Source organism: Colobus angolensis, unplaced genomic scaffold (assembly GCF_000951035.1).
Source record: "Colobus angolensis palliatus isolate OR3802 unplaced genomic scaffold, Cang.pa_1.0 Scaffold560, whole genome shotgun sequence".
Classification (NCBI taxonomy): Eukaryota; Metazoa; Chordata; class Mammalia; order Primates; family Cercopithecidae; genus Colobus; species Colobus angolensis.
The window spans coordinates 216,466-234,412 of NW_012119155.1; the positions used below are offsets into that span (position 1 = coordinate 216,466).

General features: G+C 59.7%; 1 protein-coding gene across 1 annotated transcript; it reads right to left on the reverse strand.

The window, feature by feature from the left end:
• Window positions 1-120: 120 nt before the first annotated feature.
• LLGL1 (lethal giant larvae homolog 1 (Drosophila)) lies at window positions 121-15,279 on the reverse strand. Its single transcript, XM_011961652.1, has 23 exons — window positions 15,187-15,279; window positions 14,337-14,434; window positions 11,461-11,542; window positions 11,235-11,365; window positions 10,074-10,232; window positions 9,835-9,997; window positions 9,606-9,741; window positions 9,311-9,365; window positions 9,021-9,175; window positions 8,702-8,925; window positions 8,475-8,542; window positions 7,256-7,409; window positions 7,077-7,181; window positions 6,235-6,527; window positions 5,792-5,939; window positions 5,397-5,550; window positions 3,117-3,412; window positions 2,289-2,553; window positions 2,005-2,119; window positions 1,727-1,839; window positions 1,374-1,494; window positions 1,181-1,260; window positions 121-432 (listed from the first exon to the last, which is right to left on the reverse strand). Exons 1-22 carry the CDS (start codon window positions 15,277-15,279, stop codon window positions 1,182-1,184), a joined length of 3,207 nt encoding a protein of 1,068 aa, XP_011817042.1. The 3' UTR covers window positions 121-432; window position 1,181.
• Window positions 15,280-17,947: the final 2,668 nt, after the last annotated feature.

A 17,947-nucleotide genomic window follows, 5' to 3' on the forward strand; every position in this document is an offset into this window, starting at 1 on the left:
GAGCCACACTCAGACACACACACTCATGACAGGCTGGGGACTGGCCCAGGAGCAGGTACCAAAATAGTTTTAGAAACAACTGTCCAGCCCAGGCGCTAGAAAAATACTCTTTGCAAAGTGAGGGGGAAGGACGGTGTGTGGAGCGGGAGGTGGCACAAGGTGCTGGGCCCCACCTGTCCTCTTCCCTAGGCAGTGGGCCCCCAGGGCAGCCAAATGCCTGCAGGAGGGCTCAGTTCTGACCCACGTCCCAGGCCCACACCCTGGGGCTGGTGCTGCTCCAGGGCCCAGGGTCAGGCAGGACAGGACAGCAGGTCCCAGTGGAGCCTACAGGTTAGCAGGCGTGGGTCTATGTTAATGGGCCAGGCAGGTGCCAGGGATCCAGCACTCCAGCTCCGAGCAGGGCAGGTGGAGGTCGGGATAGTTCTGGCCTTCCTGGGAGAGGGAAAGAAGAGATACCAGCAGAAAGTGAGGGAGGGCCAAAGAGGGCAGATGGATTGCCACAGTGGCCGGACCACACAGGTGCTGCCACTGTCTCCTCTGCAGGGCAGGCAAGGCCCTTCAGTAACCGCCTGAGATGGGGTTGCTGAGTCTCCAGGTGGGTATCCAGGCACCAGGCCACATATGCCCCACTGAGGCCAGGGAAGGGCACCAAAGAGCTGGGAGGTGTCCATGTCCTGTGCGGGGTGAGGCTATGGCCCAGTCAGGTGGCTGGGAGCACGAGGCAGCAAATGCACTGGGCAGATCTATGGGCCCCAGATCTAGGTGAGGATCCACACAGACTCGGGCAGGGTAAGTCAGCCACTTGCTGGGCACAACCGATGAGACCTGACCTCATGCACCTCAGTGATCTCATCTATGAAACAGACTGGCCAAACCAGCTCCCAAGCTCCAAACTACTGCCACCTCTAAGTGGTTTAATCTGGTCTTGTCCTAACCACCACCTGCCACATGCAAGGGCTGAGGGGCTGGCCCTCCTTTTCTAATACCCAGCCATGACATTGGTGTCTGGGTGAGCCCCAATTGAGGCACTCCATGGAAGGCAGCCAGGTTTCAGAGTGCCACCATCACAGGGGCCTGCCACGGTCCCAGGTGGAAGGGCAGGGCCAAGTGGTACCCAGGCAGGGGCTGAAGGGGGTGGACGTTGCCAGTGGTGAGGACCAGGGCCCCACCCCTGCAGCACCTCATTTGATCAGGATGGCACAGGCATGGGCCTCGTCTTCTGCCAGGTTCCTCAGGTTCCTCTCCGACTCCTCAGAGGAGCTGCAAGATGGGGATGGTGCTCAGGGGTTGGGGCGGGGAAGCCTCTGGCAGCCCTGGGGGGGAGGCCTAGGGGACAGGGCAGCCCCTCCTGTGGACCTGCCCACCAGCCTCACCCCAGAAAATCCTTCACATCTTCCACTGTGACGTCCCCTGTCGTGTCCAGCGTGGTGTCAGCACTGGTGGCTGAGTCGATGGACATGGGTGAGAGTGCAGCCTCGGGTGGCTCTGGGGTGTCTGCAGGGAGCAAGTGATCAGCCCTTACCAGGACCCTTAGCACCCTCTGCACCTGGGGGCCTGGGGACACAGACCCAAAGGCAGCCAGCCCATGGTGAGGGGTGGCACCAATGAGCACACAACCACCCATCTCCTACAGAAGCCTGCCCGATCCCTGAGCTATGTGAGTCCTGACTCCCTCCCCCAGGGCACTGTGGGGCCAGGGTATGGACCCTTTTCATGCCCCCCTCACCAGGTCCCTTGCTGTGGGCTGGATCAGGGCTTCCATCAAGGCTCTGTGGGGCCAGGAGGATGCTTGGGGTCCCGTTAGCCTGGCTCAGCTTGGGTGACTCTCGGAGCCTGTAACTGCAGAGATGAGGCCATGATGGGGACCATAGGTGGATGACTCAAGGCTGGCACCCCAGATCCTTGCCCTCCCACACCCGCGCCCAGGGAAGGAAATCTCGGGGGTGGGATGAGACCTGGCCCTGGTCACAGGTCCCCCAGGCTAGGGGCTGTCCCTCCACCCACCTGGCCTGGGTGGCATCGCGGGGCCACTTAATGTCCAGAGAGCAGAGCGGCTCTGTGATGTTCCGGGCACTTAGGGAGAAGCGTTCAAATTCTGACGGGGATATCAGGTAAAAGCCTGGGTGAACAGAAGAATGAGGAGTGCAGTTTGGAGATGCCACCAACCACAGCTGCCCCGTGGCCTGGGCCAGTGCCCACCCGGAGTGCCCTTCCTGCTCCCAGGCAGTACTGGTCCCGCTCAGCTCGCTCGCCCGAGGAAGGCCTCCTCGGCCTCTGCCCCGTCTCACCCTGGCCATGGCGCGTGAAGACACACGAGGCAATGCCGCTGATGTCCTCCTTCCGGATGCAGGAGTAGTGCACCTGGGGCCGCAGGCCAGGCACCGAGAAGACGTGGACGTCACCCAGGTTGGTGAGGCAGGCCAGGCAGGTCTCAGCATAGTCCTCGCAGGCCACACTGGCAAACGTGGCCAGTGCCACCTTGCGCACACGACAGCCCTCATGGGCCGTCAGTTTGAACTTGGTCTTCGCGCTCACCTTGGGCAGTGTGAACACCTGACAGCAGGTGGCCGGTGAGCACATAGCCTGGCCCTGTCCTCATCCCCAGGGCCTCTCACCCTCATAGCTGCTGACCCACCAGCTCCCACCACAAAGCCCAGCTGCACTGCCACGTGGCCTCCCCTGCCTGTACACCTGACTGCCCCACTGAACTCCAGACTTCACACTACTCCAGAAACCTCCCAGGCCCTCTCTCGATCTGTGACAAAATCAGTCACAGAGTGCCAAGATTATGAGACTGGTATCCCCACCAAACCTAGAGTTCTTTCGAGGCAGAGCCCCTGGGGACTGGAATCAGGGGTCTGGGCAGGGTACAGGAGCCTTGTAGGGCACACTGAGATAGGACTAGATTCCTGCCCTCCCAGGGGAACTGAGCAGGCTGAGGGGGTATCAGGGTTCTTCAGTAGGAGTTCTCTGCTGACTGGGGGTGTTTTCTGGGGTGCAAGGGAATTAGGGTCCCAACAGTGGGGGATACAGGCAGGAAGGGGTTCTAGAGGGTCCAGTGGTGTCCATGAGGTTGCGGCCTGGAGGGGAGTCCCCCCCAGACTACAGTGGCTCACCTTGAACTGCTCCTCAGACGCGATGAGCACAGCGTGACCACCCTGCATGTCAGGTGCCTGCGCCAGGTCCCGTGAGGCCTCGTAGGGCTCGGGCAGTGGGCGGCCACGCCCGTCCAACACGGCAATGGCCACTACAGGTGCCCGGTGCATCAGCTGCACCTCCTTGCCCAGCACGGCTTCCACGGCTTGCTCAGGCCGCTTCTCACCACCCACTGCTGCTGCCGGCACCTCCAGTGCATAGGCGAACACGGAGCCTGAGTTGGTGCCAGCCCACATGGTGGGCCCGTGGTGGGCCCCTGCAGAAAACAAGTGCATGAAGAGGGAGCTCCCTGTGGGCCAGGCATCTCCCCTGTGGTCTCCCCACAGACTGCAGGCCCCGCCCTGCCTCTCTTGTACCCCTGCTTCCTAACTATGACACCCTGGGACTCAGGGCTGGTTCCCTCCTGTCCCATGCCTCCCTGGTGACCTCCAGTCTCAAGGCCCGAGACCCCAGCTCTATGCTGCTGACTGCAGTCAGAGCCCAGGATGCCGCCCTCCTGCAGAGGCCCGAACAGTTGTAGCGCATCTGCACAGGATGCCAATGGGCACCCAAACCAGACGCTGAGCCCTCCAGCCCCATCCCACTGCACCCTCAGCCCCCATCTCAGTAAACGCAGTTCCATCCTAGCATCACTCCGGCCCCAAGCCCCAGAAGACCCCGACTCCTCTCTCCACCCCCGCATCCCCTTGCTAGTCCTGTCGATAGGTGCGCCTTGTCCCAGCCCTGCTTCACCCCCTTCGTCTTCAGTGTGTTCCCTATGTGGCAGCCAGAGGAAGCCACCAAGCCTGGGGACACCTAGGACGCCCATCCATCGACCCTGCGACCCTGCTCTGCCTGTGTGAACTGAACCTCTGGGGGACAAGCTTTAGTGGAGAATCGGAGCCCAGCCCAGCAGAAGCAAGAGCAGACTCACCACCTGCTCTCTGATGACCCGATGGATCCTGAGGCAGTAAGTGTCTGTGCAACTCAAAACATGCCCAACAGGAGCCCCAGCCGGCCATGAACATGAACCTGTCAGCCTTCTCAGGACAGTGGAACAAGTAAAAATCCCCAGGCTGTCCTCTTCTGGGTCTTTGTAGTCAGAAAAAACAAAAAGCCAAAGAACTCCCCACCTCCAGCTGCACCCGCCACATCCAGGCAGTGGGAAAATCCACTGCACAAAGACTCTCAACAAATAAATGGCATCAGAAAGCTGAGCTCGTAGACCAAGCAGATGACACTCAGGAATTCACATCGGTTCTACAGGACATGATGTGAGCAGTGACTGTCAGTGACATCTGTCAGGAACACGCTGAAGTGCTTGTGTCTGGGTTTTCATTTAAAATACCCCAGCAAAAAACCAGCAAAGAGTGTGGGGGAGGAGGTGGGCAGACTCCGCAAGGCGCACACGGCTGGTGGCAGGCATGTGAGATATGTGGGACAACTTTCCACCTCTCTATTTTTGTGTATGTTTGAAATTCTCCCATTGTACAAGTTCAGAATCAATCAGTGACTCAATCGACAAACCCAGGACCTTCCCAGGGCTCCCAGGCCACCGAGAATCAAAGCCAGGTCCTCAGCCTCTGGCCAGCAGCAGTACCTCCCTGAGCTACACTCCTCGACCCTCACCTGCTCCACTCCAGCCAAGTGGCTGGGCAGCTGCCCACACATATGCCCGCCCCGGGACCTGGGCACTGGCTGGTGCCCCTCACTGTCATCCACCAGGCCTCAACCTCCCTTCTCCTGGCTCAGATCTGAGAGGCCCACCCAGCTCACTCAAAAATCCCTTACCATCCAGCCCCCCAAGGGAGACGGGGGGTGACCCAGCAGTCCCCCTGGGGGAGCTGGATGGTAAGGGTTTTTTTCTGAGAGGGTCTCACTCTGTTGCCCAGGCTGGAGTGCAGTGGCACGATCTCGGCTCACTGCAACCTCAGCCTCCCACCTTCAAGCAATTCTCCTGCCTCAGCCTCCCAAGTAGCTGGGATTACAGGAGCCCGCCACCACACCTGGCTAATTTTTGTATTTTTAGTAGAGATGAGGTTTCACCATGTTGGCCAGGCTAGTCTCAAACTCCTGACCTCAGGTGACCCACCCGCCTCGACCTCCCAAAGTGCTGGGATTACAGTCGTGAGCCACTGTGCCCAGCCACATTCAGTAAAACTTTCAAACCTCCTGGAAGGTGCAGTCCCACCACCCATCTCCCACGTAGCCAACTGAGGCCAGCCTCCCCAACCCTTGCCCCTTCTCTGCCGCTGCCTTACCATCTCGAAGGAATGTGTCGGCAAAGTACAGGCAACGCACGACGCCTGATAGGGAGTCATCGGCAGAGCGGGGCTCAATGCGGCGCTGCACGGGCGTCATCTCCACGTCGTGGGGGCAGGCCTGCTCGGCCAGCTGTGCATTGGCTTCCTGCAACTGCCGGGCAGGGGCTCCTGAACACTATCTCCCTAGCACCCCAGCGGCTTGCATCCTGCTTTGCGCCCTATGTTCTGTTACCATTCCTCCACCACCCAGCTCAGCTCACCCATCCCTCTGGAGGGCCCAGGGGCTGCCAAGGGAGGAGCACTGAGCTAAGCAGACCCCAGGGGTCCCAGACCAGGGCCAGGCCAAGGCACAGGACACAGGCACAGCTCCCATGCAGCCCACCCCAGCTCACCTTGCTGCTGGCATTAGCAGCCCGCTTCTTGCCCGAGACACGGCTCTTGCGAATGCGCCGGAAAGACTGGCGCAGCGACTTCTTCAGAGACTTCACCCGGGAGAGCGGCCCCTCCATGGCCAGGGAGTCGTTGGGGTGAAGAGTGCACCTGGGGGAAGACAGGGTCCAGTTGTGCTACAGAGCAGCCTCCCAGAGCAGCCACCACACTCCTGCTGGCCTGTGGAAGCACCCAGGTCAGGGAGTCACAGCCCCTCTGGCGCAGTCCTGTGGACCTAGCTGCTGCTGGTGCTGAGAATGTCCTTCTTGGAGCTGCCAGGTTATTTCTTATGGGGCAATGGAGGTTAGTGGGGCCTTTGCCACACCAAACACGAGAGGTGGAAACAGAAGCCCAGACCCCATCTCACTGGGGGCTCCAGCTGCCCAGCCGCCCCCACCCCACACACCTGGCCAGCACAGGGCTCTTGCGCTGGTAGTCGAAGAGGCCAAAGCCATGACTGGTGCCAAAGGCCACGAGGCTCCACTCGGTGTGGAGTGTGACAGCGGTGACAGCAGCTGGCGGCAAGCACTGCACCAGGACACGGGGCTGGAAGCCAGCAGGCCAGGGCAGCGGTCCCGTGCGTGGGCTCAGCCGCTCGTGGCCCTTCCACGTGAAGCCCTCGCGATCCTGGAGGAGGTCTATGATGGCCACGCTGACCGCCTGCTCCACCGGCACATCACTAAGCTCCAGTACCAGCACCTGAGCCCACAGCCAGGCAGGGTGAGCATCAGCACAGGGGAGGGGCCGCCCTGGGCCCCACTCAGCCTGTAGCCTCTGAAGCAGCCCCAGCCACCACCAAGGTGGTTCTAGGACTGTCTTCAGTTCATCAGCTAAATAAGCACTCACTGAATGCCTACTGTATACCAAGGCCCTCGCTGAGCACAAAGAACACAGTGGTGACCAAGACACACTAGTCCCTGCCCTCTAAGGGCAAATGTTCACCCTTACCCTGAGCCTTTATCTCCCATTTAGCAATAAGGACACATTGAGCCCCTCCTGTATGTAGTGTGAGCGCCGGAGCACAGCACTGACATGAGTTCCCGCCCCTCCTCAACACTGTGGTTCCCCCAGCGACAGGCGCACTTCCCATCTGTCCTCACCCCAGCCAGCCCCACCCAGAGCCCTATTCCCACCTTGGCTTTTGCCTGTGCCAGTCCATCTCCCTCTCCACCAGACCCTCCAGTTCAGACCCATCTCTTCCAGAAAGCCCTCCCTGACATCTCCAACCCAGGGGACACCCAGCCCTACCTGGCCTGCAGTGCCAGCCACCACCATCTGGGCTGTATACTTGCAGAGAGCAACCTTCTGCACGCCAAGCCGGGGATCGTCACTGTAGGGATCGAAGCAGCCCACCTAGAGGGATGGGAAGGAGTAATGAGTCCAGGCAGAGTTGGGACCAGCTCATCAGGGCCAGGGGAGGGGCCCACCTTGCGGAAGGGTGGCCAGTCGTCCTCGGCAGCCTGGGCCAGGCTGTCAGCGTGCTCACAGTCCGTCTGGAAGAGGCCAGCTGTGCTCAGCTTATAGAGCGGCCGCAACGCCACACCCGAGGCATCCCAGAACCTCACGGTGCCATCCTCATGGCTGCAGGGAGGGAAGATGTCAGGGCTACCCCTGGGTTCCTGGGAGGCCTGCACACCCCTCTATTCACTCATCTGATGACCACTCACTAAGCACCTACTGCACGTGCCAAACACTGACCGGAATCTTATTGTTACAAAAAACAATAGGCACCTACTGTATACAGCACAGGCGCACCGTGCACCTGCTATATGCCAGGCCACATGCACCACATGCACCTGGGCCCTTTAAACCACAGGGTGGAAATGACCACCCTGATTAACAGGTGGCCAAGGGGGACATGTAGAGAACAGAGGACTATGGGGGTTCTGCCTGCACTGCAGCAGCCATCAAAGGTGATCAAGAGCAAGGCAGTCACAGAACAGAGCGTGGGGCATCCCGGGGGAGGAGCTGCCTGGGGCCCGAGGCAATCACGTAGGTGGAGGAGCAGGAAGACTGCAGAGGCCGGGAGGAAGCAGGGAGGGGGCAGGGGAAGGAGTAGACAAATCTATGGCGCAGCCTTGGGACACAGCTGCAGAGCCCAAGCAGGGCCCCGGGCAGTGGTGAAAGCCCAGAGGCAGGGTGTGAGAGGTGTGTGACTGGGGGGTGGTTAAGACTCACTCCGGCAGCCCTGAAAGCCACAGCAAGCTCTTCAGCAGGGAAGGGCACACCGGAGTCAGAGGCCTGAGGGTCCCAGCACAGGCGGGAGTGGGGGCAGGGCAGGAAGTTAAGGCCTGAGTCACCGGGCACGTCAGCGCCCGCCAGGCCCAGGCTGGGCTCTCTGGCACCTTCCCTGGGCAGCTCAGCGTGGGCCAGCCCAGATTTTCCAGTCCCAGGGCAGGCAGGCTGGGCGGGTGGAGCCCTGGGGTTTGGTAGAGCTCAGTTCCAGGCCAAAAGGCAGATCAGGGCAGCACCTTGAACCAAGGTCCAGAGAGGTTTCATTCCAATCCACCTTGGGCAAGGAGGAACTACCTGGTCCCACCAGGGGCCAGGCCTGAGTCTCCTGGTACCTCTGCACCCACCAGGCCCAGGATGGGTTCTCCCCCAACAGCAAGGAGCCCACTCACCCACATAAGCACGCACACCTACCCGGTCAGCAGCAACCCTCGCTGCGATGGCTCCTGGGCCAGGTTTCGGCCCCCAGTGATGGGCCAGCTCTGGGAGGGGGTGGCAGAGATGTGTGCACAAGGTTAGGACAAACATCTTCTCCCTTTCACCCCGAGCATGGCACATTCTGACCTCCAGGCTTAGAAGTGAAACATTTTTGCCCTCCTCAAGACTCCACCCTGTAAGGCCCCCCTGATCCCCGCACACACCAAGGCACTGGAGACAGGCTGGGGGCTCTGCTGCTCGCCAGCGCTCACAATGCGGGCCCACAGCTTGGCGGGCACATTGGCCACGTGGGCCGAGCAAGTGATTGCAGATGAGTGCAGTGGGGCCAGGTATGGGGCAGGCACAGCTGGCCAGCCAGGAGTCTGCAGGTCCAGCACCACCAGCTCCTCTTCCAGCAGCACAGCCAGGGCCTGGGGGTCATCGAATTCTGTTGGACAGAGCGGGTATGGGGTGAGCACAGTGATAGGTGGCAGAGGGCGCCAGGTGGGGCTGGGAAAGGGTAGGGCACGGCAGGGCACATACCATCCTCAGGCCGCGTGCTGTGCACTGTGAAGAAGTCGATGATGCGGGAGGTAAAGTCCAGCGTCACCAATGTCTCGGCTCGAAGCACACTTACACAGTGGCGGTCACCATAGCTGGCACGGGGCATGCCACCGCTGAAGATGATAAAGTGGCCCCTGTGTGCATAGAGAGTTGTGTGAGCCATGAACCACTTGGGTCCCGAGCACATACTGTACAACCCAGGAAGAGCCCACCCTTCCAGCCCCCTAGCCAGACCCGGCTCACGTCGGACACCCGCTCCCTTGACCTACCCAGACTCACAGGTCCGCCACAGAATCTTGTTAATGGCCTTGCAGGGAAAGGGGCCTGAGGGGTGGGACAGCGTCAGACCAGACTCGCTGGTGGTTCTTAGCAATTCTGCCATTCCTGCTCTGCCCTCCACTGCTCTCTACCTTGCAGCTGCCTCCTGCCTCCCCGGGAAGTCAGCGGGAGGCACACTGCCACCAGACCACCCCGTCGGGGGAGTCACTCCTCACCCAGTTTGGCTTGGCTCAGTGGTGCCCCCTCCCATCACCACCCACTGGCTAAGGCCTCCCCAGCACTCACCGTAAGGTGTGGTGGCTACCGTGGGCTGCAGCGTTGGGGAGCTGCCGGCATCCACAGACCAGACAGCGTAGCTGCCATCACTGTGTGAGCTGACCACAGTGCTGCTATCACGCCCCCAGCACAGGCTCTCCAGCTGCTGTGGGCAGGCAGGGGCAGGCAGGCAGGCATGAGCCATGGTGGGCACGCACAAGGGGCCCAGGCTGAGGGGACACAGGCCTCACCCACATACCTGGTTCCCCAGGAAGACGTGGTCCACACACTGCGAGGCCTGGTTCCAGATGACCAGCAGGCCCCGGCTGTAGCCAATGAGAATCTTCGTGGGGTCCCGCAGGTGTCCCTGGAGTGACTCCACGGGGCCCAGCGCCTTCCCACAGCGGTAGTCATCTGGCACACTGTGGAGAAAGGCAGGTGAGCCAGTAGAACCTCCTGGGCACACAGTGTGTGCTGGGAAGCCCACCGGCCTCTCACCTGCGCAGAACCTCGCCTGGGGCAAGCGTCTGCCCCTCCAGCAGGGTCAGGGTAGTAACATCCAGGAAGAAGACACTGCTGCCCTCAGTGCCCAGGGCTGCTATGTCCCCGGCAGCCACCAGCAGGACCACTGTGACTCGGATAAGGCTGAGCGGAGCACTGCAGGGAACAAGGGAAAGGGCGTGAGGGTGCAAGCCCATCCACCTGCTGAGGTGGGGTGTGAGGAGCTGGGCCACTGATGATAACTCATTACTGGCCCCACAGCACTCACTAGGGCCTACTTACAGAGCCACCCCAGGAAGACATTGCGTCATAATCAGCCCGCTCAATTATTCATAAGGATGTCAGCAGGGAGACAGATAAAAATAGGTTCCCCAGGTCTTGCAGACTGGGCTCCCAGCTCCTCCCACCCACCAGGAGAGGACAGCAGGAACCACAGCATTGCCCAAGCCAGGACCAGGATCTCCCCGCTGAGTCCCTCCTAGGAATCCCGCTGCCAGCCCTCAGACATCTCCTGACTTCACAAGAGGGCCCCAGATACCCTCATCTGCAGAAGCTGGGAGGCATCAGGAATCCATCCCTGGGTTAGGACTCCCCTTTTCCAGCTGTTTCAGGCAGGGCTGGGGGGAGAGACTCCCCATACTCTCAGCCAGCTTGGGCATGCTGCCAGAACCTTACCAAGCACAGCCCGTGGGACCCTCCTTGCCCTCAACCCTGCCCTTTCACCTGTGCACAGAAAGGCCTGTCGCCCACCCACAACTGAAGTGGCCAGGGAACCCTCGCTGTTACTAACTGGCTTAGGCCCTGCCCCAAACCCCTAGACACCCCCATCATTGCAGTAAGTATAGTGCCAGGCCTCAGGTCCTAGGATTTTGGCATATAATGCATGTACCTCCCGCTGCTCACAATGTTAATTACCTACTCATGTTGGACTCAACCCAAACCTCCCATTTAACCTGAAAAGTTCGCAGAGTATACCTCAGTAAAGCAGGGTCCAATAGCCGCAGCCTGGGACCCAGGCCCAGCTCAAAGCATCCTGCCCTGAACCACAGCCCCCACTGGCAGCTGCCTGTCTCCATGCTGCCTTTGCACAGCAGGTTCCCACAGACTCCCCCAGATCCTCCCTGCCCAGTGGCTGGCCCCAGCCAAGTTCTCTAGTACCTGGCACCATCAAAGCCGGGCCGGCTGGGCAGCTGGAAGCTGAGTGCCTCTTCCAGGTGGGCACAGCCATTATGGTGGACAATCTCCCAGAGATGCAGGCTGCTGTCATCAAGCAGGGTCAGGAGGCGGCCCTGGTGTGTGAGCAGAGATGAAAACTAGTCTGGCCTAGGGGGGTGAGTAGATATGGGGGCCACAGGGAGCTGGACAGTGGGAAGCAGAGGCTCACCTGGCCGGGCAAGAAGTGCATCTGTGTGACGGTGGCTGCATCCCGGTGCAGGCCTGTGAACTCCACGCCAGGTGCACCATAGCTGAGGGTGGCAGGTCAAGGTGGAAACAGGCATGGACCAGCAAACCACGGCGAGGGAGACACCCAAGGCTCCTCCTTAACCCGGACTATTCCAGTGGACTCCGGCATGGGCCTGCCCATCCAGGAGGCCTCCCTGAAGAACAGAGGCCCCCTCCCTAAAGCTCCCACCCTTCACTCCTACAGTATCCCCAAGATCAGTGTGCAGGCTCCACTCACTCCTGCAAGTCGGGTGCTGCTATAGGACCTTCACTTCCTGTAAACTGGGCCAGTGATGCCCACCTTACAGGGCTGTTGCAGATCCAGTGAGAATAAACACACCCAGCAGGCTTGGCCTCAGCCTGGTGAGGGGCTGGGGCTCCACTCCACTTCAGCCCCACGTTTCTATGGGCTCTGGGAGCTGCGCCTTGCCAGATGGGATCAGGCAGGCCAGAGGTGCAAGGCCTGGACAAGAAAGCCAGGGAGCAGGCCGGGCGCGGTGGCTCAAGCCTGTAATCCCAGCACTTTGGGAGGCCGAGGCGGGTGGATCATGAGGTCAGGAGATCAAGACCATCCTGGCTAACGTGGTGAAACCCCGTCTCTACTAAAAATACAAAAAACTAGCTGGGCGAGGTGGCGGGCGCCTGTAGTCCCAGCTACTCGGAGGCTGAGGTGGGAGAATGGCGTAAACCCGGGAGGCGGAGCCTGCAGTGAGCCGAGATTGCGCCACTGTACTCCAGCCTGGGCGACACAGCGAGACTCCGTCTCAAAAAAAAAAAAAAAAAAAAAAGCCAGGGAGCAAGAGAGTCCAGACTGCCTTTTCCCATAGCTTCAGGCCAAACTTCAAACTTCAGCCATGGGTAAGAAAACCCACCTCCACCGGGCGCAGTGGTTCACTCCTATAATCCCAGCACTTTGGGAGGCCGAGGCGGGTGGATCACAAGGTCAGGAGTTGAGGACCAGCCTGGCCAAGATGGTGAAACCTCGTCTCTATTAAAAATGCAAAAATTAGCCGGGCATGCTGGCAGGTGCCTGTAATCCCAGCTCTTTGGGAGGCTGAGGCAGAGAACTGCTTGACCCCAGGAGGCAAAGGCTGCAGTGAGCCGAAATTGTGCCACTGCACTCCAGCCTGGGCGACAGAGTGAGACTCCGTCTCAGAAACACAACAACAAAAAAAGAAAACCCACCTCCCTCCAAGGCAGGCAGCCAACAACTGCCACCTTGAGGGAGGAGAGACCCCAGCCTGCCCATTTAACAGATGAGCACACAGAGACTCGGAGGGGGTGGGTGACCTGCTTGAAGTGCCCAGTGTCAGTGCCTCAGTCCCAGCAACTCCAGGGCTGATGGTGGACAGCAGGGCCTGAAAGGGCCCCAGGACAGAGGGTGCAGGGGGGAGTCAGCAACGTTGCCCCGGTGACAACACAGGAGCCGTTGCCTGGAGCTTGAGCTGGGATTCCCTACAGGAGCCCGGCGAGAAACTCTGAAGAAGGGACAAAAGAGGGGACAGGAGCAGCTGGGCGGGAACCAGGGTCGTCAAGGAGATGGGGCCGGTCTGGCAGGGGGAGGGGCAGCTTCTAGTGACCAGGGCTGGCCCTCTCCAGCCTCAGTTTCCCAACCCGAGGGGCTCCAGGCTGTGGTGGTCAGGGGAAGAAGGGAAGAGGACCCCGGGCTCCAGCCTCCTTTCTGAGGCTCAGTCTCCTCATCTGCACTTCAGGTTCTTTTTGAGCCTGAGGACAAGAGCACAGGAGACTCCAACACAGGAGGGACACCTGAAGGCTGCAGGGATACATGTGCGGACGGCAGCACAGCACCCACAGGAGTGGGAGCAGCAGGCCACGCAGTGGGGCATGTCGGGCCCAGAGTACTGCCCTACTCACCCACAGGTGCTGCTGGGGCCATGGGAGAGAAGGGGACATCTCAGCCCATCCACACTCCCCAGAGTAGGCAAAGAGCTCACAAACCACAGGCTCAGACTCCTACCCCTGCCTGGCCAGTACCCCCAGCCCTGGGGTGAGGAGACCCCCATCCCACACCCTCCCCTTTCCCAGCATTGACACATTTTCTGGGAACTGGTGTCCGAAACCAGGATACTGAAACTCAGAGGGCCACACAGGAGGGTTAGGGGTCAGCACCCCTCACCAAGTCGCCATCAGCCAGACCCTGGCACCTCGGCTTCCCCAAGAGCAGTTGGGGTGGGACTCTCCAGGGCCAGCAAGGAGACACTGAGCTGCCGGCCTGCCCCCCACCCCCACCCCGGGCCTGCAGGGAAAATGCCCGCTTTGTGTGGCTCACACAGCCCATTGTGCAGCAGCCAGGATCCAGGTGGGGGCCGTGCTGCACTCACCATGCCGAGCCTGGCACTGCCCCCAGCCCCCTTGGCCGAACACATGTGTCTTCACATTCACACGTGTGTGCATTGGCTCACCAGGGCCCCAGCCCACCTGCCACCCTCCACTGGTATCACGGCCCAGCCCCCCTGCCTGGCCTCCCCAGAGTTGCTGGGACGATGGCACGGTCGCCTAGGTAACTGGCTGGCTGACATGTAGCAAGGGACAGCTGTGCTACTGCAAATTGACCACCCGTCTCTCAGCAAAAGGACCCCATCATCTCTGCACAGTCGTCTCAGGTACAGAAGCCATGCCAACCTCCACCAAGATCCCAGCACTTACTGTAGCGCCCACAGAAGCCCCCACTACTGCCCAGAAGAGCACCTCTGTTCTACTCTCGAGCTGGACACTGCCAAGACCGGGACCCCAGAACACAGGAACTACAGGCAGGTGGTCCTGAACAGACCTGAACACCTAGCCTGCAAAGGATACATCTTGACAGCCCCAGACCTGGTGCCAATGGCCATGATGCGAAGTTCAGGGTCGAAGGCCAGGGCGCTGGGCTGATTGGGAAAGCCATGCTCCACGGTCTGTGAGGAGGGGAGGGCTGCTGGGGGTAAGCACTCCCAGGCACCTCTGCCGTGGCCCACCCTGAGGCCCACCCCAAGGCAGCCACCAGGGTCTGCAGCTGACACACTGCGGGTAGGAGGCAGGTCTACTTGCTCTGTGCCTCAGTACCCTCAACTGTGAAATGGGTTATCATGCCTCCAGTTGGTGGGGAGGTGGCTAAACCCCTGGGCTCCGCCATGACTCTACCGCGTGCATGGCCCACAGAGGCCCGCCCCTTGCCAAGCCCCTGTGCCCCTCAATGCACACGGGCTCATGTGGACCCCACTGCATGGAGGCTCCAGCAACAAACAGGTGAAGCAAGGCTCACAGAGATGCAGGCACTGATGAGGCCCCACTTGCTCCGTGAAGGGCTCCGCACCCCATTCTTAGAGGCACAGACTAAAGCTTGAGGAGTCCCACATGATGTCCATGACACTCCCCAAACACGGGCCTGAGTGGAGGTCAGAGGTCAAGGGACAATACCCAGCATCAGCTAGGCAGAGGCTTTTGACTCCTCCCAGACAGAGGGAGATGGAGACCCAGAGAGGGGCAGCTTTCTGCCTGGACTCTGAAGGCATCTTCCCACCTCCCCACCTGCCAACAGCTAGGCAACATGACTCGCATGCCCATCAGCGGCGGAGATGGTATTAAGAGGGTTTGTGTGACCAGAGTGTCGATGGAACAGCTTCCCACCCGCTCCCCTGCCCCTTTCACAGCGCAGGCCCTTCTGTACCGGTTTCCTGTCTTTGGCCTGGCTGTGCCCTCCCTGGAAAGCCTGCACAGCTGAGCTCCAGCCCCATCCTGAACACCAGTACAGGACACCCATGTGGGCCAATGGTAACTCCTTTTATTTTGTTGTTGTTGTTATTTATTTATTTTTTACTTTTACCACTGGTAACTCCTGACTCACTGCCTCAGGAAGACGCACATTTGTAAGAAACCCCAGTTCCCAGCCTGTAACCCCAACCTCCCTCCCTGCCTGTCTCCACCCATCCAGGTGGGGACTGAGCCCTCTGGGCAGCTGGTTTGGTCATGGCCTAGCTGTCTGGCCTTGGGCAAGTCACAGTACTCTCCAAGCCTCCGTCTCTCACAAGGGCCCTGGGGACAGTAAGCCCAACTAAGGACAGAGTTGGGCATCTGGCTGGGGCTTCTCTCTCCCATCAATAATGCCATACCCTTGCTGCACCTGACCTTGTCTAGCCAGTCCCTTGCTACAACCAGGGTCCACAGACAGGACATTGCATCACAAATCCCCGCAGCCTTCCCTCTTTACAGAAGAGGAAAGGAGGTTACATGCACTGTCCAGCATCTGCTTCCCTCATACCCCACGCCCAGCCCATTTCTGAGCCCCATCAAGTCAGTTTCAAAACACACAGAAGTCACCCCCCTCCCTGCTCCAGGCCCCACTGTCACCTACCTAGATTGGTGCTCACTACAGTCTGTTCCCACACAGAAGCCAGAGGGATCCTATGAAAGCCACAGCCAGATCCTCGTCCCTCCCCTGCTCAGGATCCTCCTGGGGTTCCCAGCTAAGGGAGGCTTGTGCCTCAGGGCCTTGGCACCTACTGCCCCTCTGCCTGGCATGCACTTCCTCCAGCACTTCCTGTCGCTTAGGAGTCATCTCCTCAGAGAAGCCTCCCTAAGCCACCCTGGCTGCAGCAGCCGCCCTGGCCACACCTCCCACCCCCTCGCCCTGCTTTATTTGATCCACAGCACTGGCTAACATCCCAACTACTGTCTATTTTTTTGTTTTGTTTTGGCTTTTCACTGTCTCCTGCATTAGTGTATCAGCTGCATGAGTTAAGACATATTTGTCCTTTTTGATAACTACTGTTGTTCCCAGAACCTTGGAGACCTCACACACAGTGGGGCTCAGTATTAACAGAGAAGGCACACTCCACAGGCGGCATGTGGGCTGGACTTGGATTTGAACCCAAGACTCGGAGTCCAAAGTCCCTGCTCACTCCTGACCTGTCTCCCACCCACCAAACTCAGGAATCAGGAGCCTATTCCCTAGCGATCCCCTATGACCCACTTAGGTGACTCAGTCCCTTCCCCAAGACCACCCCACTTTCCACCACTGCTGCCCACATTTCATCCTCAGTGGAGGGCCCTTACTTTCCACCACCCCAAGGCTAGACAGAGTGGGCTGAGCTTCATTTCCATCTGTCTCCAGTTCCCACTACACACCCCAATTTACTGGCTGAAGAAACGACATTTAGGCCAGGCATGGTAGCTCATGCCTGTAATCCTAGCACTTTGGGAAGCCAACATGGATGGATAGATAGCTTGAGCCCAGGAGTTCGAGACCAGCCTCGGCAACATGGTGAAACCCCACCTCTACAAAAAACACAAAAACTAGCCGGGCATGGTGACATGAGCCTGTAGCCCCAGCTACTCAGGAGGCTGAGGTGGGAGGATCACCTGAGCCAGGGAGGTTGAGGCTGCAGTGGGCTGTGACTATGCCACTGCACTTCAGCCTGGGTGAGAGTGAGACCCCGTCTCAAAAAAAAAGTGACATTTAGCCCTGTGCCTGTTGCTGCCTGTCCCTGAAGGGCTATTCTCCTCTCACCTCTTATAGCCTCCCCAGCACAGAAAACAGGCGCCATCTGGGGACCACGGAGCACCAGCTTCCCCTCTGGGCCCCCTCTCAGGTTCCTGGCAGGTTCTCAGCCACCCTGTGAAGGTCCTGGCAGCTCTCACCGGCAACCACTGCAGACCTAGGCAGGGAAACCCTGAGACATCCCAGTGCCTCTGCTACTCCAGGTCCAACCGTCCCAGAGCCTCCTCCAAGACAAGGGTCTCCTCAAGGCAACCCAGGGCACCTGGCACAACACTGGCCCAGGACCACAGCAGCCCCTTGGAAAAATCCCTGCCCCTCAAGGCTAAAATCCAACCCCACTGACACAGGAACTCGAGAAAGATATTGGTGCAGCTCACTCTGACTCTGGGCAAACCGTCACCCCTCTCAGAACCTCAATTTTCTCACCTGTATTTTGAAGATAACTCTAATTTCAAAGAGCACTGAGAGGCTCTGAGATCAGTGGGCTCTGGGGTAAGAATGAGGACAAAACCAACGCCCCCAGAGGAGTGAGCCAGGAGCAGGCTGAGGCCCTGCTCTAACATCAGTGCATAGGGAGGCCGGGGCTGAGGCGGCCCCTTTCCCTGGCCCCTAGTGTCCCACTTGGGGAAAGGAAGGAAAAGCCTCCACCTCACTCCACCTTGGTGCGGAGCAGCAGGACAGCTGGCCCATGTGGCAGAGGGAGCCAGGGCCCACAGTAAGGAGAAAAGTAGCCTCATTTCACAGCTAGGGAAACTGAGGCCCCACTATGTGAAGGGCAGTGTAGTACATAGCCAGGCATGTCCCCTGGACGCGGGGCCCCGGACAGGGCAGAGGAGAGCAGGGCAAGGCAGAGCCTGGAGCAGTGGGGGAAGGAAGGAGAGGCTCCTTGAAGGGATTTCCCAGCCGCACCCCCCACAGCTGCCTCACCTCC